At 39.5% G+C, this 24,696-nt stretch overlaps 3 protein-coding genes across 7 annotated transcripts; 1 reads left to right on the top strand and 2 right to left on the bottom strand.

Moving 5' to 3' along the window:
- Positions 1–2,710: 2,710 nt before the first annotated feature.
- hdac12 (histone deacetylase 12) lies at positions 2,711–6,045 on the top strand. Of its 2 annotated transcripts, none has more exons than XM_003450176.5 (8): positions 2,711–2,940; positions 3,039–3,182; positions 3,454–3,613; positions 3,692–3,888; positions 3,974–4,124; positions 4,336–4,452; positions 5,275–5,417; positions 5,523–6,045. In XM_003450176.5, exons 1-8 carry the CDS (start codon positions 2,839–2,841, stop codon positions 5,544–5,546), a joined length of 1,038 nt encoding a protein of 345 aa, XP_003450224.1. In that variant the 5' UTR covers positions 2,711–2,838; the 3' UTR covers positions 5,547–6,045. The 2 variants fall into 2 exon arrangements, with proteins under 2 accessions (XP_003450224.1, XP_019200653.1); XM_019345108.2 differs by having other exon boundaries at positions 2,784–2,921.
- A 107-nt stretch (positions 6,046–6,152) lies between these two features.
- On the bottom strand, positions 6,153–13,883 carry trmt9b (tRNA methyltransferase 9B). Its single transcript, XM_003450133.5, has 4 exons — positions 13,616–13,883; positions 9,554–9,753; positions 9,286–9,459; positions 6,153–8,934 (listed from the first exon to the last, which is right to left on the bottom strand). Exons 2-4 carry the CDS (start codon positions 9,708–9,710, stop codon positions 8,012–8,014), a joined length of 1,254 nt encoding a protein of 417 aa, XP_003450181.2. The 5' UTR covers positions 9,711–9,753; positions 13,616–13,883; the 3' UTR covers positions 6,153–8,011.
- Positions 13,884–19,625: 5,742 nt separating this feature from the next.
- On the bottom strand, positions 19,626–24,468 carry n4bp2l2 (NEDD4 binding protein 2-like 2). Of its 4 annotated transcripts, XM_019345379.2 has the most exons (7): positions 24,288–24,388; positions 23,127–23,289; positions 21,831–22,882; positions 21,608–21,732; positions 20,790–20,878; positions 20,594–20,670; positions 19,626–20,497 (listed from the first exon to the last, which is right to left on the bottom strand). In XM_019345379.2, exons 3-7 carry the CDS (start codon positions 22,880–22,882, stop codon positions 20,323–20,325), a joined length of 1,518 nt encoding a protein of 505 aa, XP_019200924.1. In that variant the 5' UTR covers positions 23,127–23,289; positions 24,288–24,388; the 3' UTR covers positions 19,626–20,322. The 4 variants fall into 4 exon arrangements, with proteins under 4 accessions (XP_019200924.1, XP_013129817.1, XP_005455064.1 ...); XM_013274363.3 differs by lacking the exon at positions 23,127–23,289 and having other exon boundaries at positions 24,368–24,468; XM_005455007.4 differs by lacking the exon at positions 23,127–23,289 and having other exon boundaries at positions 24,288–24,407.
- Between the last annotated feature and the right edge of the window lie 228 nt (positions 24,469–24,696).

The following is a 24,696-nucleotide window of genomic DNA, read 5'->3' as shown; positions in this document are numbered from 1 at the left end:
CCCTCTGTCAAGATATATCGGAGTCTTTCAATTAAGAACAGCCACCTTCATCTCTCTCTATTCGAAATGCCTGTTAACGGGAATGAAGTCAGTGATTGATTTTACCTCTCTAATCTCCTCTCTCTATTATGAAGAGATTTCCCCTCTGCACCTGAGGCCAGCATGCTCGTCTTATTTCTTATCTATCAGTGAGCACAGTAGCCACTCTCAGGGGGCTGTGCTAACCCCAATCAGCCAGACAATTCTCTCTCTCTAACACACACACACACACATATTCATGAAGAGCCAGCAGTCTGCCAGACGGTGCCCTGAGCTGCCTGCAAGCAATGTAAGACAGACAGCCAGAGAGGTAAAACCAGACACAAAAGCAGCTCAAGTCCACGACAGTACAGTGACAAGAACACTGTAGTATTTTTTTAGCTAAATTATCACATTTTACATCTATAAAAAGAAAGAAATCTGCTGATATTTGTAATACTTTACTTGCCACAGAGCCCTTTTGCAACTTTTAACTGGAACATGTGGGAGTGAAGACAGTAAATCTCTCAGGCTCTGACATGATTTTGCTGTGACACCATAAATGATCCTCTCTCACTATGATTAACCACCTCAGTTCACGGCGTGCTGACATGGAGCTGACAGTGGGAACAAAGGAGGACACAGGAGGATTGCCTAAAGATGGTCAGGGTACAGATAAACATCGGAGAGGAAGTTGAAACAAAACAATTACCCCTGCCGTTATATGGAAATATAGTAGAAAGGAGGAGCAGTGAGTGGGTAGAAAACTAAAAACTTATGTTTGATCAAAAAAGGTTTGTATGTTAAAAAACAGGATATAACAGACTCACGTTTTTGTTTAGTTTTTTCAGCAGATGGCATTCAGTCAGCCACATAAAGAATGTGTATTCAGCTTTGGCCAAGCCAATCCATCTGTTTTCTGACCCTAACTCAGGAATCTGAGCAGCTTACTTCAGCAGATGCTGCTCACTGGATGACGACTAAACTACAACATCAGGAGAACAAGATGTGGATTTGAGCCAGATGTGGTAACATCATGGTTCCCTCAACAACAAACAAAAAACTTGTTTTCACATGGCTTTGAATGGCCTGCAATACTGACCTTTACTCATATGAACCCTTAAGCAAATAAAAGAAAATAAAAAGTTTTAGAAACATTTAATGCTTTTTCTAGTTTTAGCTTGGTTGTGATGACTGAAATGAAAATTGTACTTGCCTACCTGAAGTTTTAAATTATATATATATTATTTCTACACTAAGTTCTTAGAAGTACTTAATTTAATTATTTTAAACAGAAACATGCATGTTACATTAATAACCCATATACATAGGCACACGACAGTACAACAATCTTGTTCCACCCCTCTTTCTTAATATTTTGTTTCCAAGGAGTCTGGCTTTCTTGTTTTGTTTTTTTTAATTGGTTTTAAGCAATAGTTCCTGAGGCTTTCTGAAGGTTTTTCAAAGTTTTGCTTTTTCACCCATTTTCAGAGGAACGTTTTTGTGTGTTTGTTTGTTTGCTGATCACACTGATTTGAGAATTATTCAAGCATAAAAGAGGTGCCTAATTTAAGGGATAAACCAGTGTTTTTTTCCTCACATAGCAGATAATTTTAGAGAACCAATTTTAAATTAAATATTTTTTGTTATGCGCAGCCTGTCACATAAACACCGATTCCATTTCTTTAGTTGAATCTATGAAAAATAACAAAGATAAAACAGTCTGACAGGACTTAAATAGTATTTTAAGGACACATCCTGTTTAGTGCGTCCTTAAAAATGAAGAAACTGGACAAGTGGAGAGCAGAAAAAAGTAGCAGGCCTAAAAAAACTATCCCCACCAGATGAACAGTATCTGCAAGTCATGTCCTTAAGAAATATGAAACAATAAGACTTGATACAGGACATGAGAGATATTGAGAAACACATTTGGCCCTTCAGTCGATCCATTTACTGTTTGCTGAAGCTTCATCATAAATGGTCTGAGTGGAAGGATGGTTATCAAGAAGGCATTATTAAGGAAGGGAAACAGGGAGAAAAGGCTGAGGTATGCTAAATTACCCAACAAATGGACTGGACTGAAAATCAGTGACGGCAGCTCTTATTGAGTGATGAACCCAAATGAGAGAGGTAAAACAATGAGTGTTTACAGTCATCAGAAGTACATTTCAGCATGACAATCGTTCTAAGCACAATCCTAATGCAGTAAAAGCACACCTGGATAGAAAAACACATAATGGATCACTATCAGTGATGGAATGGCTTCTCCTCAACATTATTAAAGCAGTGTGGGGTCATGTTGATAGAAAATAGAACAAAAACCAGCCAACTAAAAAAAAAAAAATTTTAAAATGTCCTTCAGTAAACCTGGACCGCTATTTGTGAAGACTACTTATATTACCGAGAGAGTTCAGACTGTGTTTAAGAATAAAGGTGGTTATTCTCCTGCACACATTATCCTAGCAAATGATAAAACATTAAGCGGTGGTTCAAAATGTTTGCATAATACTGAAATAGTATATACGTGTAAATAGGATACAACTGATTAAAAAAAATACTCACCATCAAGTTGTACTATAGTAGAAAACAAAGCAGTAGAAAGAAACCGTGACACCAGCACAGAAAGTTATTTGCACTCCATAACAGAAGATGGCAGCAGTAGATTGAGGAGGCGCTGTAACAGCCAAGCATCCCGTTACACAGTACAGACGGGACACTTCATGGACTTCCTGTCTCGTTTCATAACATCGTAACTGTGTATAATGTAGCATTCTCCCGTCTTAAGTAAGCGACTGTCATTCAGCGCTTCCCGTCTGAGAAATGACCTGCGTAAAGCGACTGTTTTCTAAAGGACCTCGCTCCAAAGTCGCGTGGTTGATTGGTGAAGCTCTCACCTCGTGCAGGTGCTTCCATGCTGAACTAGTAAGAAGTTTGTCTGATGATTTAAACAAAGTGAAGTATTTTTTTCCCTTGAACGCCGCAGTGGGTGCATTATAAAACTCACCTTTTTCATCTCGCAGGTGAGACACGAATCTAGCGCACTTCCAGTAGTTCATCACAGCAAGTATGTGTGTGACCTCGCACCCAGTCATAGGTTTCCAATGGGCAAGTTTCCCCGGGTTTTACAGTGTTTGCTCAGAGATCAGGTCATTACAGAGAAACAGGTGAGCGAGACACTTTTATGATGTCTGCCTGTGAGTGTAATCGGTTATTTGATAATAAATGACAGATAATACGTTTTTCCTGCATGTGTGTCACTACAAGCATTGTTTTTTTCGACAAAACACTTGGACTTTTTATGATTTACAGACATCCAATTACTAAATATAACAAGATCAACTAATAGTGAATATCACTGCTGCTAATAAAAGTAGTAGTAGTATTTATTGGAAAGCACATTTTCCTGTTGATGTGCTTTTTCCTTTCTTACAGTAGGTGTGGGTCCCTGAAATTGCCTCTAAGGATTTACTGAGCTGTGTGCACACCGAGGACTACCTGGACAACTTCATAAATGGGAAAATAAGTGAGCAAGAGCAAAGGAGGACAGGCTTTCCCTGGAGTGAAGGCATAGTAAGGCGCTGTCGATATGAAACAGGTGAGAGAAATGCATGACGTGCACGTGACCCGGAAAGATTGCATTATGTTTGCTGTTAACGTTCTCTCTCATTGCCAGGCGGGACTGTTCTAGCTGCTGAAGTCGCTCTGCAGAGGGGTCTGGCTTGCAGCACAGCAGGAGGAACTCATCATGCTTTTCCCAGCTATGGTTCGGGGTTTTGTCTCCTCAATGATCTTGCAGTTGCAGCCAAATACATGATGGACAATTCTCCGACTAAACGCAAAGTTCTCATTGTGGATCTAGATGTTCATCAGGTGGAGTACACTAGTCTCTGTTGTGGATTAGCATTTGTCTTTGTTGAGAAACGAAACTTTTTTTCATGTGTCAAACTTCCTACAGGGTGATGGCACTGCTTTCATCTTTAAAGAGGAGCCTTCTGTGTTTACATTCTCAGTGCACTGTGGGAAAAACTTCCCACTCCGTAAACAACAGAGCGACCTAGATATCAGTGTGGAGGATGGGCTGGAGGACAAGGATTACCTCTCCACAGGTATGTAGATACTTTCCATATTAATAAATATCTAATCACTGAATTGCAATTCTAGCACTACTGTTTTCAATTTGTGAGAATTGTGAGGTTTTTATACATTGTTTTTGTCCTTGCTGGTTTTGAAACTACTGTTTTTCTCTGTACGTTAAGATGATTTTCATTGAAGATGCTTTTGAAAACTCACTAATATGTCTGATGGTGTACCCAACAGTTGAAGCCCACCTTCCCTGGCTGCTGGAAACCTTTCGCCCAGACCTGGTTTTGTATGACGCAGGGGTTGATCCTCACTGGGAAGATGAACTCGGAAGGCTTCGCCTGACAGACCAAGGTGAGCCATTCTCTTTTATACCCAGGTGTTTTTACCTTCAAATCACTTATGCTGGGCTTACACTGTGCGATTTTTGGCCCATTTTGAGCCGATTTTTGAGTCGTGCGACCGTTTTGGTGATCGGCCTGAGTTTGGCCTTCATCGTGCGTCATGCATCGTGTAGTATATGTGGGGTAACGAGAAGCGATTAACACCTCACGACCAGCTCCCGATCATCAATCGCTTGGTCGGGAGGATTTCAAACAGGTTTGAAATCCTCCCGACCGTCGTGAGGGTGTCACCGCAGCCGCTCACACTGCGCACGCGCAAACACATAAATGTCGGTGAAAAAGACGGAGTAGCGCGGTAGTGCAGCGTGTGATCTGGACACAAGCGATGGAGGCACAACTTGTAGAACTCATCCGAGCATTTTCGATGTGGGGTCACAAAATTATCACGACCACAACAACCGTGAAAATAGTTGGATCTACACTGCTGCTCAATCACAGCTGCCTGATCAATGTTTTTCATTAGCAATTTAGCAAAGTTGATGGTGGTGGTGTGCGTGTCTGTGTGAGTGAAAGGGAGACAGAGGGAGAGAAAGGGAGAGCGAGCGACAGAATTTCTGTTATAACCTTCATGATATGGACGCACAGTGTGAGCACTCAGGTCGCATCAGAGCATCGGGCCATATAGTGTGAGACCCTGCATCGTGACCTGCGAACTTCTAACCCCTGCAAGTCAATCGTGCAGTTTGAGCAAAGCTGAATAACGCGACTGAAAAAATCGCACAGTGTATGCCCAGCTTTACAGACTTTTTGAATGACTTTAAGTGTCTCGTAGGGCTCTATCAGAGAGATTTGTTTGTGCTGAAGACTGTGGTGAAAAGAGGTGTCCCTATCGCTGCTGTTATTGGTGGAGGATACTCGAGAGACATCGATAGACTGGCACTCAGACACTCTATCGTCCACAGAGCAGCAACTCAGGTAAATGAAACACAGCAGATAAAATTGGACAATCAAGTCTTCCATGTACATAAATGATTAGTTCAAAAAAGAGTTCTCATTATAATCTTGCTATTCATGTTTCAGGTTTGGAGGGAGTGTGGTATGTAAAACTTGTCTCCCTAATCAAGAGGATCCTCAGTGGGTAGCTGATATTTGAGAGTCAATGCCATGGTCATTGGGAAAGTTACAAAAATGTATTAGAAACTGACCAGTACTTCAGTTACTTTGGCATATTTATTTAATGTACACAGTTAAGGTTAACTGTAGGAGTGATACATCTTACGCGATCACATATTAGAACTTATTATTTCACTCATTTTTGGTTTGTTGCAATGATGGTCTTGTAACTACAATTATATTGTTGTAGGAACATCACAGCCACCATAACAACATATTTTTACATTCATGTGAAAAAGAAGGTTTTCATGGAACTCAATACAGTCCTGTGGAAAAACTGCTTATATAGGAATCAAGAGGTGCTGCTTATCAAATGCTCTTGATTAATTGGTCAAAAACACAAAAGCAGAGTTTCTGTTAGTTTGCTGGTCTGGAGCGTTCAGCTCCGTGTTAATGCCACAATCTTACCAGGAGTGGGAATTCCACAAAATTCACTCAAAGGTTAGACAATGCAACTCTCAGGGAGGATTTTTTTTTTTTTTGGCATAAAAAACTAAGAGCTGCAAACTTTACAAGCCTCGGGTAGTTTTGGAAATGTTTACATTCCAATGCAATTAGAAAAAAAAAATTGATTTGCAAAGCTGCATCTAAATAAACTTGCAACAATGTCCTCTGGACAGATGAGACTAAAGTAGAGATATCTGTCCATAATGGACAGCACCATGTTTAGGTACCAAAAGCAGGATGCCAATGCAAAGACCACATATCAGCTGTCAAGCACGGTGGTGGAGGGGTAATGATTTGGGTTTGTTTTGTATCCACAGGATGTGGGCACCTTGTGGTCATTGAGTCGACCTTGATCTACAATAAAATGTCTGAAAAGGAAAAGATCAGGTTTTATAGTGACACAGACTAGATTTAAATGCTAGTGTGGTGTGGCTCTTAAGAGCTGTGCATAAATAAATGCCATTAAACATTAATGGAACTGAAGCAATATTAGAAAGAAGAGTGGGCCAGGATTTCACTACAATGTGAGAGACCAATACAGTCATACAGTAAAATAATTAAGTTACTGTATAGACTGCATAGAGTCCTATGGAAATCTTTTTCACATAACTATATGTGAAAGAATTATTTAAAAATCCTCACAAGTCAAATAAAAAGGCTTTCATTTGGATGTTGGTGATGATTCTAGTATAGTATGCGTAAGTTGGCTATAAAGACTTTTAGCTTACCATTTACCAAATTGTACCTGTGTGACAATTAAATATTCTGGAAATAAAATGTACATGAACAGATCTTTGTTGTTAATGGGAGTAAAAGCAACACAACACCCATGAACAAAAACAAATTTAATAAAAAAAAACAAAAAGTATTTACATCAGCTCACATAAGACATTTGCCACTTTTAAGACAAACCTAGTTGGTCCACAAAAACTATACAGATAAAGAAATGCACCACAATGGATATAAACAGTCTTTCAAGTCTCACCTATTCTTATGTCATTCACTGACATCAAGCAGCGATATACTTGTGATAGAGTGCAATGTTTATTCACAGTACATGAGGCAGTTTTCTGATTTGCTGAGACATACCAAATTGTTACAAGACACAATGCCACTATTGCAAATATCAACATCAAAGGCGCGCACACACAGACACGCCCACTGGCGACATGTTGTCTGGAACACTTGTAGAGTAAAACAACAAGAAAATGGCACTAATGTTTTGGAAGAGATTCTGCACAATTTTAAACTTGTATGAGAGTGCAATGAAAAAGTACGCACGAGCAGTTTCACAGGAAGCGTTACCAAGAAGTCCACAGCTGATACTAGCTGCAAATTTGGCTCCTTTTAATGAGAGATAAGGAGCATGCGATTTTAAAACGGGCAGACACAAAGAAAGAAAGAATTCTCTACTGAAATCAATATATTAAAAGATAACAGCAGAGGGAAGAGTATACTGTAGCTTTGTACATTTCTCTTTTGCTGGTATTTAAAGCACAAAGAGAAGAAATGTTCTTTTAAAATACAAATCAATAGCTGTGATGCAGCCCACTAGGGTTAAATAACAAAACACTGACTCTAAAAGACACACTGTAGATTTATTGAAAAAGAATAAATAGTTAAAAAAAAAAAAAAATCTGGTACAACATACAGTAATGGCCACTGTTGAACACTTCCATAAAATATCTGTTTGCTGCTTTCTAAAAGGTCTGACATATAGCTGGTTCCAGATTAAAATAAATAAATAAATACATGGATAAAAATCTAATTTTTAAATAGTTCACGAGAGAATTACAGCACTGGAGAATGTTAGTGTTACCTAGGCCTTCAACAATGGCTACATTTGCACATTTAAATGAAAAGAATGTCATTATTCTCACATGTGGAATTCAGTGCTAAAACTTGAGGCAGAGGCGATGCAAAGTGAACTCAAATATGACAAGTTCCGGTCATATTTTCCATACCTGAATTTTCTCTGCCACCACACACCAATTGGCGTGATCAAAGTAGGTGTGTTTCACATGAAGCTCTTCGACATGATTCTCTATCAGCTCTGCCAGCTCTCCCTCCCTGAAGACATGGTAGTACCTCAGGCAGGAGTCTTCCACCTGCCCTTCACTCCCCTGAGGACTCTGTGTGCTTTCCTGCAGCTCTTCTCCCAGCAGCCCTCCATCTCTTTCATCTTCAGACTGCTTTAGGTCCTCCCCCTGCAAGGAGACTAGATCTGGTAGAGCCAGAGAGCCACACTCCTGGACTAAAGACACTGGGCTGCTGTTGTTAGTGGTGCCATTGCCTCCAGAATTATTCGGTCCCTTGTGCTGCTCTGTGACGAAGACATCCTCTTCTGATCCAATCACAGATGGAGGAGAAAAGAAACTTGAGACTTGCTTGATAAGCCCTCGTCCTCTCCCGCTCAGGTTGAACTTGTTCCCCTCATTTTCACCTGTGGGTGAAGATAAAGTGCTCATGTCTCTGGAGGATGAACGGGAGATCCCCAAGCTTCCGAAGTCGAACACAGAATCAAGAGACCTGGAGAAGAACCACAGTTTGTGTGTCCTCTGCTGTGGCGTAGTGCGACCGAGATCTTCTTCGTCTGCCACAGAGGATGTGCTTCTAACCTTCCTGTGCTTTTCAGTGTTGTCTATGGCTTCGCTCACACTCTGTGCTGTGGTTCTCCTCCTCGGTTTGTTGAGGCCTGGAAGGAATTGAGGATTCGGGTTCCAAGGAACAAAGATGTCCTGTTTCTCAAATTTACGACGTTTCTGCTCCATGGCCCACACGTAGATCATAATGCGTCCGCCCACTCGCAGAGTGCGAGCCATCTCCTTTATTGCTCGAATACGACGCTCTTTGGTGGACAGATGATGAATGACTGTGACAAAAACATGAATTTGTCAGCATTAAGCATGGATATATGAGGTGTCATGTACACTGTGTGTATAATGCAAGATAAATTAATAGTGCAGCTGTTCGGTTTGGACCTAATTACACTCCTTTTTTTTTGGTAGGACACTAATTATTTTTCACACTGTTGGCTTGGCAACGCAAGTTTGTGGTAATATGATGTTTATCATTATATGTGTTAACTTAATTTGAGGCAGATGACGGCTGCGACGTTTGAGCTCATGCATACGAAGGGAGTGATCTGTTACTGAGTGAATTTTTTTTTTTTTTAAAGCCTCTTATCTCATCTTTAATAACTGCTTATAGTTCTGACCATTACCTGCAATAGAGAGCACAGCATCAAAGCAGCTGTCTCTGTAAGGCAAATGCAGCCCATCACACATCTGGACCTCATGTCCTTGGCTCCAGGCAAAATCCACCAGGGGGCGACAAACGTCACACCCCAGCTTGAACACGTCCTTGTTGATGTGGAGATACTTACCATTACCACAACCTGGAAAGACAAGACAGTCAGCTACAACATAACACAAAAAATATAAGCCAGCTGTAATTGGACTTTCAGGATCACATTACTGCTGGAGACCCACCAATGTCAGCAACGATGCTCCCAGGCTGCAGTTCCAGGAGGAACTGCCGTACCTTCGGCCAGGCTTTATAGCGGCTGTCGTTGAAATATGGAGCAATCTTGTCGTAGACATTGTGTACATGATCTCTTTCAAGCTGGCTGGCAGCCTCCTCCATCATGTTCGCCCAGGCGGCCTCATGCAGTGGCCTCAGAGCATCATGACTGCGAGGAGAAGAGAGTCTTTTTGGTTATTTCCATTAAACTGTTAATTTCACTATGAAAAAGAAAATATTGTGATAGTGTGGACTTGTTAAATGGAAACAGCACAGTGGAGACCCCCTCTGCATGCTCGTTAAGGTCCCACAAGGTCAGCTCAAAACCATAATCAGCGGACACACTCAAACATCTGTCAGGTGGTAATTTAATATCAGACCCTCTGCTTTGTACTTCAAGTACCAGCTGCATCAGTGCACTCTCTCACATCCATCCAGCAGTGCACAGTGAGGTTCTGCTCTATGAATACAAGTCAGGTACAATTTGTCACTTTGAGTCTGTAACTGCAGAAAAACACAGACTATAGGATATAAATTAACTAACCAAGTCACCGCAAATAGGCACACCTCATCTCACCAAGCTCTTAACAGGTCCATGTCCACAGCAGCTGTGAGAAATTGGTTTTACAGTAACGGCGAATCAAAAGGTCAACACATAAATCACTTTTGTGTCAGTAACAGGATGCAAAACAAACATGAATCATGTTTGAGTGAGCGATTTTCATCGATTCCTTCACACTCTGTAAGTAAGCATTATGCTGCTGTTGGGGTTTATATATCCCAGCATTTCTTTCACTGTCACATGCAGGGGAAGGTCTGAGCTTTAGCTTTTGTTGTAAGATGTACATTTCCCTAATGTGACCTTCATAAATCCTGAGAAAGACTTTAAATTTCCATGGAAATAAAGCACTGACAGCACTGCAGTACTGAATATCAATATGTTATAGCTTAGGTTGATGCACAATTGTGGGTACTTTCCTTTTCATGCACAATATTGTACTCACAGGATCCAATATTATATTTGGTTTGGAACTACATCATAAGTGATAACTTTAAAAATAGTGCAATGAATACTTTTAATAAATTAGCTTTTATGAGCAAAGTGTAGTAAACCAACAAACAAAAATAAATACTATCAGTATTTGGCCTGGCTATCTTATGCTTTTACTACGTTGTAGTTTCTTGGACAATATTTATATAAATTCAGGCCATCTAGTGTTTGGATAATGACTCTGCCACTTTGAGTTTTTATATATATATGAACACAATGCGGCAAACCCCAAATCTACAGCTCACAGCAACCACCTTGACAACAACAGGACATTGTTGCCCACATTTCTATTGTTTTCTTTTCAAGCATATTTGTATGTAATGTTGACATTATGTAAACTTCAGGGACATGCTCTAGAGTTTCAAACTCAATGGAAAATTTCAGGGATTGTATAATTGTGACGTTTGTGTTATTCACAGCTCCCACTGCAGTCATCCCAGTTTATTAGGATGCAGCCCACAGCTCCTGCAGTGCTGCTGCTTTGGCTCCCTCAAGCACTAACCCCACTGGCCACTTTATTAGGCACACCCATAAAAACTAATGAAATCCAAAACAATGACTCTGGCATGAATTCAACTCTTTTGGATCTTTTTGTTTCACCTTGTTTTCGTCAACTTTAACATTCATGATCCACTGTGTTACATCGTGCTGTGATAGCTGTGAAAGATTGTGCACTCCATTAAGGTACAGAAGGGGATAAAAATATGCCACAAAAAGAACTGGACAAGAATATCTGGCTATTCAGAGTTCTTATTTGATCTTTCTGATTATTGTGTCGTGGTTTAATTAATTTCATGCAAAGCGAACCCACACTAAACAGTTTCGATCACATGTTGACTTCAAGGAGATTTTAGAAGTACATGTGTACAAAACTGCATGTTTGTAATGCTGAATAAATTAATTAAACTGTAATAATTATACACTTTCAACCCCCCCTGTCCTTAAAAATCTTATCCTGGATAAATTTAGCCCATGATTTGTTGCATACTTATACTGTTAACATACGGCTGACCTCAACTAGGAACACTAACTCTACTATTCTCCACAAATACCCATTTAAATTCCTAAATGGATTCATGAAGTCTCGGATCAACAATTGAAATACACTTTCAAAGGCAAAAAAAATTAAATGGCTGATTCCTGACAAGGCCAGCAGAAAAGAAGATGTCTCTGTTTTTAACTGTTTTCAACATATTTTGTACCCACACTACTATTAACCAACAAGTGATCGTTAAATCAGTGCTGAATATTGGCTTTTTTGCTTGCAAATTATCTGCTTTGAAATCACTGACTGTGTGTGCCATAAGACTCTTCTCATTTTCCCCCTGTACTGAGCAATGTGACAAAGACTTTCCGCTCTGTGTGACACGGAGATGGGAGATAAGAGTTGTTTTCAATCGGCTGCGATAGATGAGAGCTGGCGGTGATAATGTATCCCAGCAGAAATTCACTGCTAACATATGACGTAAAATCAACGTGCACAGCAAATATGGGTTTACTTTTGAGGTTTATCTGTAACTTCATTGCACAATACAAAATTTCAACCCACTTAATCTTCTATCACTTCAGGTTGGACAGTCAACAGAAGCATGTACAGACTGTCTGTCTACAAAGAAATTAACATTAATAGATGTAATTCAGACCACTGCAACCTACTGAACCATGCAGTCCCACAGGATGCTTTGTTAAGGTTAAAAGGGAGGAAAGCCACCAGACATTTGGGATCCATTTCTTTCAAAAGGCATTAGGTATGTCCTTGAATGTAATGCAGACTATTGCCCATTTAGTGTCCACACAATGAAAATTACTGGAAACATTTACCACAGGATATTAGTAACAAAGCCCGACTTGCACTACATGAAATACAAATATCTCTCTTTATGACCTGACAATCAGAGCCTTCTCTGTGCATTAACAAGCTTATCTTCACTCCACCGTTTGTAAATATATTGTACGCAGCATCCTTTGCTCAGACCTATTTCTGGACCACCATCATCTGCATCATCTCAGCCAAGTGGAAGTAAAACATCCCTTATGTAATGCAGTAATCTGGCCTCATTCTGTGTTGTCTGTGCTCAATTCTGCTCGAGTTTCCCCCTCTGCTCACTAAACTGTGGCAGTCCTCAGCTGACATTATGTAACCAGCAGCTGGGCAGGCTCAGAGCTCTACCTCTGAATGACAATGGGAACTAAAATTAAATCAGATGACAACGTCTGGTGCACAGATCTGTCCTGGGTGCAGGGCATTCAGGGGATAAAGGTAAAAATCAGCCATTACTTTAGTCATTTTTTGTACACAGATTCTGTAAGTAATCAATAACTTAGACATTAACTTAGATATTTTCATCATACATGATCCACAGCGTACAACATTTGCCACTGAGTACACTATTTTGCGAATATGTGACTTTAAATATGCGTTCCCAGGCCGTGTTAACAAGCTCAGACCTCCACTGTGCTTTTATGTGATGTAGTGGTGTTAGGACTGTATGAACAGACAAGCCTGCGACGGCTGAGCAGAGGGAGCCCAAGGAGAGCAGGTCTAACCGTGAAGCATGCCAGCGTGAACATGTGGGCAGAGATCTTGAGGTTTATTCTACCAGACCTCCTCATTAGTAAAATGTGCAGTAAATAACAAGTTAATATATTCAAAGGCAGACAGATGAAATCTCTGGACAGTAACCTGCAATTCAATTAATTCCCCAAGCTTTTAAATGAGCCCCGTATTTAACTATATTACTAGATTATATTATATTTAATAATGGGTGGGGTACCGGGCTTGTTCTGTATCGGGGAGCTACAACTTTTAGTCCAAATCAAAGTTTCTATTGATATATGTGCAACTGATGTATACCAGCCTAAAGTTTAAATACTGAATTGCATTAATAACAAAAATGTAACCAACTTATTTGCAATTCATAAACAGCTTTCTCGTAATCCGTGTCAATAACTGCACAGCCTCCCTGCCAAAATCACTTACCGTATAAACTGCCGTGGTATTATCCGCCTCTAGCCTCGGGTCGGTGGAGGTAAACTTCCCTCTCCGCACATGCGATAGATCTATATGATCCACCTGTCATGTGGATCAGAGGAAGGTGCTCTTTAAGGTGGTCCCGAGCTCATCAACAACCACATTGTGCTGGCGGATTAAAAAAAGCAAGAAAAAAAACGTGCAGCGTGTGACCGCCAGAAGTCTACTGGCCGAAGGACGGCATCAAATCCAGGACTGGGAGCTCCACACCTGTCAAGCCAATGAGAAGATAGGGAAAAACTTCCGGTCACGTGTTTCAAAATTAAAGCAACCCAAAATAGGGCAACAAACTGAGCAACTGCAATGACCGAAACTCAAAGAAAAAAGTAACAATGATTTGGTGAAAATGAGAAATCCCATATGTTAACCTCATAAAAGAAATGTACATTCAGCAAGTTGATGTTAAAAAAAACCCCAACAATACACAACTAAAACGATTTAAAACCAATATATGGAGTAGAAATTATTTAAAATACAATTAGGACCAACAATAATCCAGTAAAACTAGCAAAACCTACACATTCAATTCTGTAAAACAGTTAGAAATTAGGTAAAGGAATTAAACAACAACAAAAAAAAAGATACCTGGACTACTGAAAGATAGTTAAACTGATAATGTTGCAGTTTAACTAGCATAATTTTGGTAGGCAGTTCCAGTTTAAAGGCTATTGAAGTTGATGGAGCTAAAATTGCATCTAGAAAAAATATAATGATACAAACCACATAAAATCTGAGGGTTTGTGACAGTTGTGCCTCAGTAAAAAAAAAAAAAACTTTGGTGATGAATTAATAAAGCTGCAAAAGTGGTCACAGTATCTTCTTCTTTCAGCTTGTCCCTCTAGGGGTCGCCACAACAGATCACCTGCTTCCATCTCACCCTATCACTAGTATTTTCGTCTGTCACACAAACGCTTTGCTGTTCCTCCTTCACTATACATGGATCTGCCCTGACGTCTTCCTCTTTTCCTTCTGCCTGGCAGCTTCATGTTCAGCATCCTTTATCCAGTACACCCACTCTCGTGACACCCTCGTGTCAGATGCCCAAACCAATTAGTCAGTATCTATACAACAGAAACAATGCCACATGGCTACACTAACTCGTGAATAATTAATTATGGGAACAATAATTCATCTGCTGTTTGATGGAAATTAAGCTTGATATTGTACCTCTGTATTATAGATGATGCAATGCTCCTTCATTTGACTTTGATAGACTAATACCAACTTTTGGAAATACTTTTAGGCAGAACTAAAACCAAAATTGTACTTGTGTAAAATGGGTAATCCACGTTCATGATATGTATCTAAAAGATCCTACTCCTTGTCCAGTTATTGGATGTTCATATATTTTTACTGTTTACTATTCAGCCCACTACTGATTTCTATGACAAGACACACCCTTGCGCTTTTATTTTGAAAATCACGCCATGTAGCATCCGCTCTTCTTGTATATAACTTGACACAACTGATGGGTTTTCAGCGTGTAAAAAGATGACACCCTGTGCGGTTGCAGAGCAGGGTTGTCATTGGCTATGAGCCTCACGTGACAACCACAATAAACAACGTGACAGGTAGAACATGAGGTCCTTCATTTTATGCTTCACCCGTTTCTCATTTCACTTAATGGCTTTTAACTTTTATAAAGTCCCTGATTTCAACCCAAGGCTGCAAGGAAAACTGACAAAAAACACATTTATTCAATTAAAGTAGAAACTGACAGTAATCCATAAGATGTTTTTTACAGTTTCACCTACATGTTGGTATTAATTGCTAATTAATTACTATTACAGGCACCTCAAGGAGATATGATGGCCCCATTTTTTTATTGCTTTGTAAATAGCACTTACTCTCATTAGCACCAAGTACAAACGATGAGCTACAGGATCCTGTTCATCCCGATCTTCCACTTGCAATGATAAGGTTATAATAACACAAGAACTGCATATATTAAAAACTAAATAAAAAAAAATTAAACAGCTTTTAGTTCTACACCATTAAGCCACTTAATGTGTTTTCTACTCTGGTAATAATTAGTGCACATTAGCCTGTCACATCCACTTTTCCTTGTCCTCTGCTTCCCATGTCAGCTGTGAATTCATGTGCCATTTTTGTTCCCGAGATGCTTAAGAGCAGAAACTTATTTATGGTTCATCACTGCCATTTAGGGAGCACAGAGCACTCATCACAGCTGCCTACATCATCATCATTCAAAGCACACTTTTGCTCCATTCTGCTGCAGGCTTTCTCACATTAAAATGACGCGCACCTCCGCACCCGAGAAGTACACAGTACAAACACATTTAAACTGGCGGCTAATGAAAATAAGTAGAAACGCAGATGTCCCCTCAGCAGAGGTTTAGCAGCTGTTAAACAACAGCAATTACTTTTAGTCTCTCCAAACACTCTGTTAAATCTGTTTAATCATGAATTCAGTTAGGAGACAGGCAGCATCCTTCATAATGGTTATATATCAAGGACACTTATGAGTCCTCAGCACACAGATTTCTATTTTTCTGCAGCAGAAAATATTTCCCAGAGACAGACATTATCTCATAGTATTTGCCTTTCATTGATTTAAGCCAGCACCTTTTAGTCCAAGCCTGCTCCCTACAGACTGCATCACCAAAACACTTGCTGCTGTATTTATTAACTGGTTGTTGTTAACTAAAGACTGTGACTTTGTGGTGGAGGAAGTGTGGGTGTGGTAACTCCTGCTTAAATTATGAGTTTTCCTGTTTCCTGACTTCCTGTAATTGAGTGGCAAATTGTGTTACAGTTGATTGTCTGTACATTCTAAGGTAGTTTTTAATTACTGCTGGCCAGTGCTGTTGCATGAGAAATATCATCAGTGTCACTGTAACCCCATTGGATAAGGGTTTGTTGGAGTTGCTAAATCCAGCCACCAATACAGTGATAATAACTTCTTATCCTTTCTATTTATAGAACGATCATTTCTAAGTGTGCCTGAAGAAGGTCAGTGACTGAAAGTCTGCCCCTACAGAAGGAACAATGCACTGCAAAGTCTTCAGTGCTTTTTTTCCTCCCCTTTATAATGGAACCTGATATAGAAATGTCAATAGAAATCATAAAAACGCCATGTAGTTCCCTGCCTCTGCAATCTCTGTGTAAATGTGGTCCTCTTTAGATAGCTGCTGCGACAATCCTCCTTCAAAACAAGATTTTATGACATCAGAATACTCTTGTGTTTCTTTGGAAATGGCCTGTTTCCTATAACCCTCTCCATATCAGTATTCAGACCCGAGTTTCATCGAGGTCCTACTTGTTAAACAGCTCCAGGATTACAAAGGTCAAAGCTTTTACATTAAAGATAAGGGAGTCGACAGCTGTGCTGCTCAGCACTGATGTTTGTGATTTAAAAGTTCAAAGATCTTATTCTATTACAGTGGCCACAAGACCAGCTTTTTTCCTTCTTGGCTATGTCTTTGCCTCTCTTCTAGGTAACAGGTGGGTGAAGCTGACCTAGTTAGGGTTGCATTATAAAGCAGGGCTGTCGAAACCTCTCAGGGGCTCTTCTCTGCTCCTCTCCCCCATGCTGGCATACTGACAGACAGAGCATCTCAGGTTTTCCTTTGTATTTTTGCATGCATACAGTCACTCATTCATTTACAATTCACCGAGACGTTGCGTACATATTAATTAGCTGACAATCAAGCATACTATTTTTGGCTTTATTACTTTAATTAAAATAACGAACATCATCTATGTGAAGCCTTCATTTTGAGCCGGATTGTGACAACATACATTTGTCTACTGTTTCCTGGTCTGATAAGACTTTTAATAACTAATTCAAGCTTGTTTGCATTATTATTCTAACAAGGGTGGAACCAAAGGGCCTTTAATTTTATAGAAAATGTTTTTGGAGGGTGTAATTTCTCTTTAAAAAGTGAAGTCTAGATTAAATTTAAAACGGTTTCTCTTCTTTGTTATTGACTTGAGTTACTCATTAAAGTCTTTTCATCTTGTTCTTCTGCCCCCGGCACCCATTTTGCAAGAAAATCTAATAGGCTAAATGGTCAACAACTGCTAACTCTTCACTGCAGACAGGGCTGCACTGACATCAAAAGACAGAAAGCAAATCCATTTGAAATCCCCTTTTAAGGGCCTCCTCATTGATTCTCTTGACTCAAGGTCAGATTATATCTTAGGGAGACTCAACGAGACGTCTTAGCCTTTTTAAATACTGAACATACCTGAGGCCAGCTCTGCATTTTAAGATTCAATAAGCTTTTATTTACCAGTTAAATCTAATTTATGGGTTTCCTTCCTATCATTTATTTTCACAGTTTAGCACTGACATTTTTTTGTAGTTCCATGTAGATTAACCCTTTAAACATATAAGGCAATCATTTACAAAAATCAAAAATCAAGCTTATGCAAGACTTAGATTCAGTCTTAAAACTTCCACAAACACTGAAACAGAGAGATTATTGCATATCTTACATATCACATCAACCTGCATTTTTTTTTTTTTTGTGGAAAATTTGTAACACCAAAATTTATTAAATGCAAAAAGTTGGTGTAGCGTTAAAAACCATCTACAGAAAAGATAGGAAGCTGCAGACGGCAGTATGCTGAATACTGCATTCTAAAAAACAAATAGGTAACCCTAAACACATATTTTTAAGACTGGAAGAGCATCAGTCGGAAACAGTGCCTTCAGGAGAATTAAAACTACAACCAGTGAAAGTTAGTATTTGGTAAAAAGTGTGACCTCACAGTGGCATTTCATTCTGGACGATAATCCTTTGCCCACTCTCATTCGCTGGTATTTTCTTCATCCTTCACTGATCCTTTTCTCTAACTCAAACCAACACATACTGCATTTGGGTTAAATCTCAGTTTATGTGCATCCAATTATCAGTATGCTGTTCTTAAGCATACAACGGTGCAGCAAAATGTGAAGCAGAGAAACAGGAAAGTTAACCCAGATCTGTCACATGAAGATCCCAAAGACGAATACCAACTTGTCCCATGTTAGTCCCAGTTCCAAAAACAGGACATAATTTTCTTCAAAACATAAAATTTTCAACCAATATAACACCGCAGACACACATTTAACTATATAGTCTGTGGTTTAGAAAAAAATTTCTGGCTCCCCGCACAACACTGATTGGGGGAAAAGAGTCAACAAAACATCACCTCTGTGCCACATTAATGAGCACCAGCAGGAACAGAGGGGTGAAATGTGATTTCCTGTGAGACACACAGTAATGAACACTGAATGCTATCAGACAAAGACCTCTCCACACTTGGTGTTTAGCGCTATATCAGAGTTTCTACAGTAATAGGGTCTCTACTCAGTGTTTCCCTACAGTAATTGGCTGCAGCAGCTGTAGATGGGTTATTCTGTTTTGGCAAACTGTCTGTGAGGCATATTGTGTTTACAAAGACGCAACAGTTTTTAACTGGAGGCATACCTATTACTGCTTTGCTTTCACAAATGAGCACACAAAATACAGGATCACCAATTTTAAGTCTGCCAGCAGACAGAAACAATATTGTCCATTTGCACACTGACAGGGTTAGTTTTTGTTTATGCTGATTACGATTTACAGGCCTTTGTTTAAAAAAAAACATGTTTTTAAAAGTTTACCAGGAGCCAAGATGAGGTTCGTTTTCATCCTTTCATGCACCCAAAAAGAGAAACACAAAGAATCTATTTTATACAAGAAACACTAGATTTTTATCCAGTTGATTTGTTTAACTCTGACTTTTTGGACACTCATTTTACCTTCAGGCACACTTTTTTGGGTAACTTGGACTCAGCAAAGCTTAGGAAAGGATTTCCTAATAACCACAATGAACAGAAGAAAAACAGGAACCACCCTGTTCAAATTAGCAAATTTCAATTGGTTTCAAACATTATGCACCAACACTTTAACTCAAAGACATCAGAATCAGTCTGTTTTGTTAAAAAAAACTCCTCTGTATACCAAAGCACTTCAAGTGTTTCCTTTATTAATGTATGCTATATAACAATATATTATCAAGCTATTTTTGCTGTTAGCCAAATTTAGCTACTCATATCGGTTTACTTTTGACAGTTTTTAATAGCATTAGCTACCTTCTTGGCTAATGCTAACTAAATACCCAGACAACAGGACTGGTCAGTTGCAACACTGATCCTGGACCAACAATGTTTTAATTATGTAAGAACAACACTAACATCAGTGTAACAAACTAAAAAAAGAATAATCATATCAATGTTTATATTTGGCTATTTTGGCACTGAAAATCTGCCTATTGGTGTATTTCGCAGGAAGAAACAACTTCTAGCTAAAAAAAAAAAAGAAAGAAAGAAAGAAAGAGAACAACAACAAAGATGATAAATCCCTGATCAAGCTCACCAAAAATTGTAACAACTTGTAAATGAGTAAAAAAATAAATTTAAAACAGAGCAAACTCCTGGTTTTCACTGTTGTTCTGTAATGCGAAGAATACGCATACTGTAAAAGTCTGTTATTACATACTAAATTGCAGATTTTAATTTCCTCAGAAAAATATTTTTTCTCTTTTCTTACAAAAAAATTACAGTATACAAAGTAATATATTAAAAACAGGTACAAATGATAAAAATCGCAATATTTACACTAAAAATGGTCATACAAGGTAAATTACGAAGCTGTTAAACTGTCTTAGAAATTATTTAAATTTGGCTTTTTCCTCATCATTTGTGGCTGCTCTGGTCGATGTCTCTGGTTCACATGGAACGGTTCTTCTGAATTCATGACAATGTCTATGGATATGGGAAAAGAAAAACGATCCATCATCTGCGCGATCTTCTCCTGAGGAACACCGTGTTTGTTCCTCCTGGAGGTAAAAGAAAAAGAAAAAAAGAGGATAATGTTAGAATGTGAAGTCTACACTATGTAACAGCATTTTAATATCATGAGTCAGAAATCATACTTCTCCAGCTCGTAAGGATCATATTTCCACCTGGTGTCCGGTTCACAAAAGTCAACTTTGTATCCGCTTTCCAAAGCCTGATGCAGGAGTTGGAAAATTCAAAGGATTAGTTAAAGTGGTATGAAATATTAACTAACAATAACAATAATAACAACAACAACAACAATAATAATAAATATTTAGTATGGCCACTTACCATTTTGACATATGGCTTCATTTCCCAGGCTTGAATGTTTGTATTATCAATAATAACGGGAGACCGGCCGTCATGAAGAGCACCTCTAGCTGAGAAGATTAAGAAGAGATTCTGACAAGTTCTGGCAAGAAAATTAAAACTGTTTTTAAACCAAAATGTTTAATTTGTTTTATGTTCCATTTAATTTGATTTTTTTTTTTCAAAAATCATTTCTCGCCCATATGTTGCTCACACATTATCAGTGAAAAAGTCACCTACTTAACTGGATAGCCAGGCCACTGAAACACCTCTTCAAATAAACACACTCACACATTAGCACAACATTAAAACCACCTGCCTGAAAATTGTGTAGGCCAACCCACACAAAAAACAACACTAACCAATTAGGGACTTCCAGGGGTCTCCTGTGATATCAGGCACCATTAAAGTTAACAGTGAATCCTTTTGGTTACCAACTGCTTTGGGCTCATCAAAGAGGTTTAGGAGACCGTGTGAATGCCTTAGGCTCTTTTTTGAGTTGCTGAGCTGTTAGTGTAATTTGTCAGTGTGCCAATCTTTGCCAGTGTTAAAACGGGTGGTACATATCAAAGACACATCCACATGAATGCCATGACTCATAGTTTTCCCAGCAGAATATTGCACCACATTAACAATATTACTCACTTCAGTTGTTTTAATGTTGTGGCTCATTCGTTTAAAATACTCTATAGACCGGGGGATCTTGCTTTTTGTCAGATGAATATGTAAATCACTACAGTACAGAGGCACTGTGGTTGCTTTACTCCTATTAAATGAGTGAAAATGTAATGAGTCAATACCTCTTCTCTGATTCCATTCATGTGCTGCTCCAAGAAGACTAGGGTCATAGTGGTAGCCATCTTTGTGTGCAAAGTAATCATCTGTGCTCAAAATGATCCCACTGGGGCCAGTGGAGAGCAGCTCCCTGTGGGAAACAATCGGTGTCAAACTTCTGCTTTTAAGCTATAATTTCAGATAAGAATAAATGGATAGAAATTAAATTAAGATTACACACAGATTTACCTGGCACGTGTGGATTTCCCAGATCCTGGCAATCCCCGCATCAAGATCAGCACCAGGGCTGAATGGCATGCATGTTTGTCGTCACGTGGCCGGTAGTAGTGCTGTCCCTCCCAAGGTTCATTTTCCGAATCACATCTCTGGAGCCTGTCATAATCTTCATTAATCTGAGAGATCTCTTCATTTCTATCTCTAGGCCACCTGACACTTTCATTAGCTGAGTGTCCATCATAGCTGGAGCCATGCACATCCCTGTCAAACTGATGTGGAGGACCTCCATAAAATCCCTGAGAGGGGTGTCTGGAAACATTTGGAGGTGGGAATCTATAAAAAGGTGGAAACCGCAGCTCCTCTTGAAAGCGGTTTGCCATGCTTGAATGTTGAAAGGTAGGGTTCACATGTGGTGGTGGGTTTTGTGGATTTGGGAATGCATACGGTGGCGGTTGGTGAGGGAATGGTGGGCTCTGAAATCTCGGGTATGGTGGCCTGTCCAGTGGTTGTGGATGACGCCACTGGGGAGAGCTCAGCTCCGGGCCTGGCCTCTGCCTCCTGGGATTGTATGGCTCATTTTGATACCAGTGAGGCCATGCTGGCTGTTTTCTTCCATTGCTTTTTTGGGAGCCATCTGTTTCTTCAAAGTCCCTCATGTTAGCAATTTTCTCCTCAGGAACATCCTGAGTTTTGTTGCTGGTGGGTAATTTAGGAGGTACAAGTGGCTGATCAAAAGCTGCATCTTGTTTCCCTGGGTTACCATTAGCACCATCAGGGGTATCGATCTTTTCAAGCTCTTTGTAAAACTCACTCAGCGAGTCTTCAATGACAGACTCGGCTGCAGTTGTTTGTGGAGGAAATGCTGGACCGATGAAGGCAGAGCTGGTGAATCCTACCTCCCTTAACACGCGGTCCCTGACACTGCTGTCTGGAGCGCCACCGTCAGTGCCCACAAACTTAGTGTTTGTGTTAGCAGAGTCATCTTTACAAGCTTCTTTATCCTCACTCACACAAGATATTTCTGTGGCATCAGAGGTTGTACAACATAATTCCGGCTGAGACATCTGGATGAAAACAGATTAGAATACTTACAACATTGAAACACCACAAAAATACTACATAATAATACTGCATGTTATTCCTATTCTTATTATTTTGCTTTACTTATTTTATCTTATAGATTTTTCGGTGCTGCTATGCCAATTTATAAACGTAGCAGAAAAAGTAAGGAAAGTGTTTGGTTGATTATTTCTTTGTAACAATGCTTTTTGGCAAAAAAGTTGCTTGTGGAAAGCTTGTTTATTTGACCTGAAATGGTGCTGCATTTGTAAGGAAAATGCATTTCTGGGTTGAGCAGAAGAGTTGAATATGTGGGTTGCACCCATGAAAAATCTTCTCTGCTGATGCCACACATCTTATTCTGCTTCTGTCTCTTGTTTGGTGTTATTTACTGGAGTGTGATGATTAAAGTCTGAAGAAAGAAAGCATTTTGCCAATTTAATAATTTATTAATTAAACAAACAGGAGCCTCAGTAGCATGTCGAAAACCATACACAGCCACAACAGCCTGCCATCTCCTCTTCATGCTGGTCAACAGCTTGGTCACACACTGCGGTGGGATGCCATCCCATTCGTCAACCAGCATTTGTCACAAGTCAGCCAATGTGGTTGTGTTGGTCGTTCTGGCACAAACGCCCACAAAGCCTAAGCTGATCCCAAAAATATTCAATGGGACTTTGATAAACCCCGCTCTGTCAGGGTGAGCGTTGTGACCATGGAAAATAAAGGCTAGTTCCAGACTGTGGGGATCTCCCTGCATTAAGATTGCCTCCAGTGATGACAAGCCTTGTTTTTACAGTGAGGGAGATGACACTTCATATCATCACACTGTTTCCACCAAAAGCTGTTACCCTATCCAATCAACAGAAATTCCCTGCATCTTATCCACAGTCTGTCTCTATGATCCAACTGCGATAGGAGAAATCTCATTAGAGTCCATACTCACAGGTGCTGATAATCAAGCACCAATAAGGCACGTGATTGTCAGGACATGGGGTGCCAGAAGCTCAAAATAAGAGTCAATAGCAGAATAAAACCCTTGACATTGGCAGAAAAGATTTGGCGAGTTTTTCGTTTTCCTTACAAATTTAAAGGGAAATAAACAGACTTTTCAACGGTATAAGACTTTTTGTCAATAACCACTGTTACAAAATATATACATCCACCAAACACATTTTCCTTGCTTTCTGGGCTGGGTTTATATGTAAATACAAGTGCACATGATTACACACACCGTAGATTAATCAGCTAAAATCGAAACTATGTCTTCAGCCAACCATTAACCTTTGGCTAACGCGCCACAACACGAGTTACACAGAAGACAAGAAAAATAAATAAATAAATAAACAAAATTGTTCACTACGTAAACGTAAAATAATAGAGTAACTGTCGATATTCACGGTTTCCTACCGTTCATACTGGGGATGCATAAATTCCGGGGAAACCCGCATTAACAATACACCGGTGTGCAGATTCAAAATCGCACTTGCCTTGTGTTTACGGAAGTGACTTTCTTCTTCTATTCTCCTATTAACAGCAGGCATCTTTGACACTCAATGCGCGAGCGACACCAGCGGGACTGAAAGGCGACGGGCTAGTGACAAAAATGGGTACAAAGAACAGTGACTACTTTACTGAGTCCCGCTGTATTTTATAATGCCTGCGTTTCTATAGCATATGTGAGCCGTTGCTATTCACTGCCCTGGACTGCATTATAAACTGCTTCCTGACATCTTTATATTGAAAATACCTAAATAAATTTTAAAAAGACACCAGAATTAAAAAAAAAAAAGTCCAAGTCAGCATTACAGTTAAGCGA

Source organism: Oreochromis niloticus, linkage group LG14 (genome assembly GCF_001858045.2).
Source record: "Oreochromis niloticus isolate F11D_XX linkage group LG14, O_niloticus_UMD_NMBU, whole genome shotgun sequence".
Classification (NCBI taxonomy): Eukaryota; Metazoa; Chordata; class Actinopteri; order Cichliformes; family Cichlidae; genus Oreochromis; species Oreochromis niloticus.
Note: the sequence above shows the minus strand (reverse complement) of the source record. Positions and strands in the feature narration are given on the sequence as shown.

Bases quoted from the DNA above. Each gene is read 5' to 3' on its own strand.
- n4bp2l2 (XM_013274363.3), bottom strand. From the start codon at position 24,421: ATGCCTGCTGTTAATAGGAGAATAGAAGAAGAAAGTCACTTCCGTAAA. The intron at 22,883-24,367 runs GCAAGTGCGATT...GTTTTCATCCAG, and splicing joins GTCACTTCCGTAAACACAAG to ATGTCTCAGCCGGAATTATG. The intron at 20,671-20,789 runs GTAAGTGGCCAT...CTCCTGCATCAG, and splicing joins TGAAGCCATATGTCAAAATG to GCTTTGGAAAGCGGATACAA.
- hdac12 (XM_003450176.5), top strand. From the start codon at position 2,839: ATGACCTGCGTAAAGCGACTGTTTTCTAAAGGACCTCGCTCCAAAGTC. The intron at 4,125-4,335 runs GTATGTAGATAC...TGTACCCAACAG, and splicing joins CAAGGATTACCTCTCCACAG to TTGAAGCCCACCTTCCCTGG. The intron at 5,418-5,522 runs GTAAATGAAACA...TTCATGTTTCAG, and splicing joins TCCACAGAGCAGCAACTCAG to GTTTGGAGGGAGTGTGGTAT.
- trmt9b (XM_003450133.5), bottom strand. From the start codon at position 9,710: ATGATGGAGGAGGCTGCCAGCCAGCTTGAAAGAGATCATGTACACAAT. The intron at 9,460-9,553 runs GTGGGTCTCCAG...TTGTCTTTCCAG, and splicing joins GAGCATCGTTGCTGACATTG to GTTGTGGTAATGGTAAGTAT. The intron at 8,935-9,285 runs GTAATGGTCAGA...TTTTTGTCACAG, and splicing joins TGCTGTGCTCTCTATTGCAG to TCATTCATCATCTGTCCACC.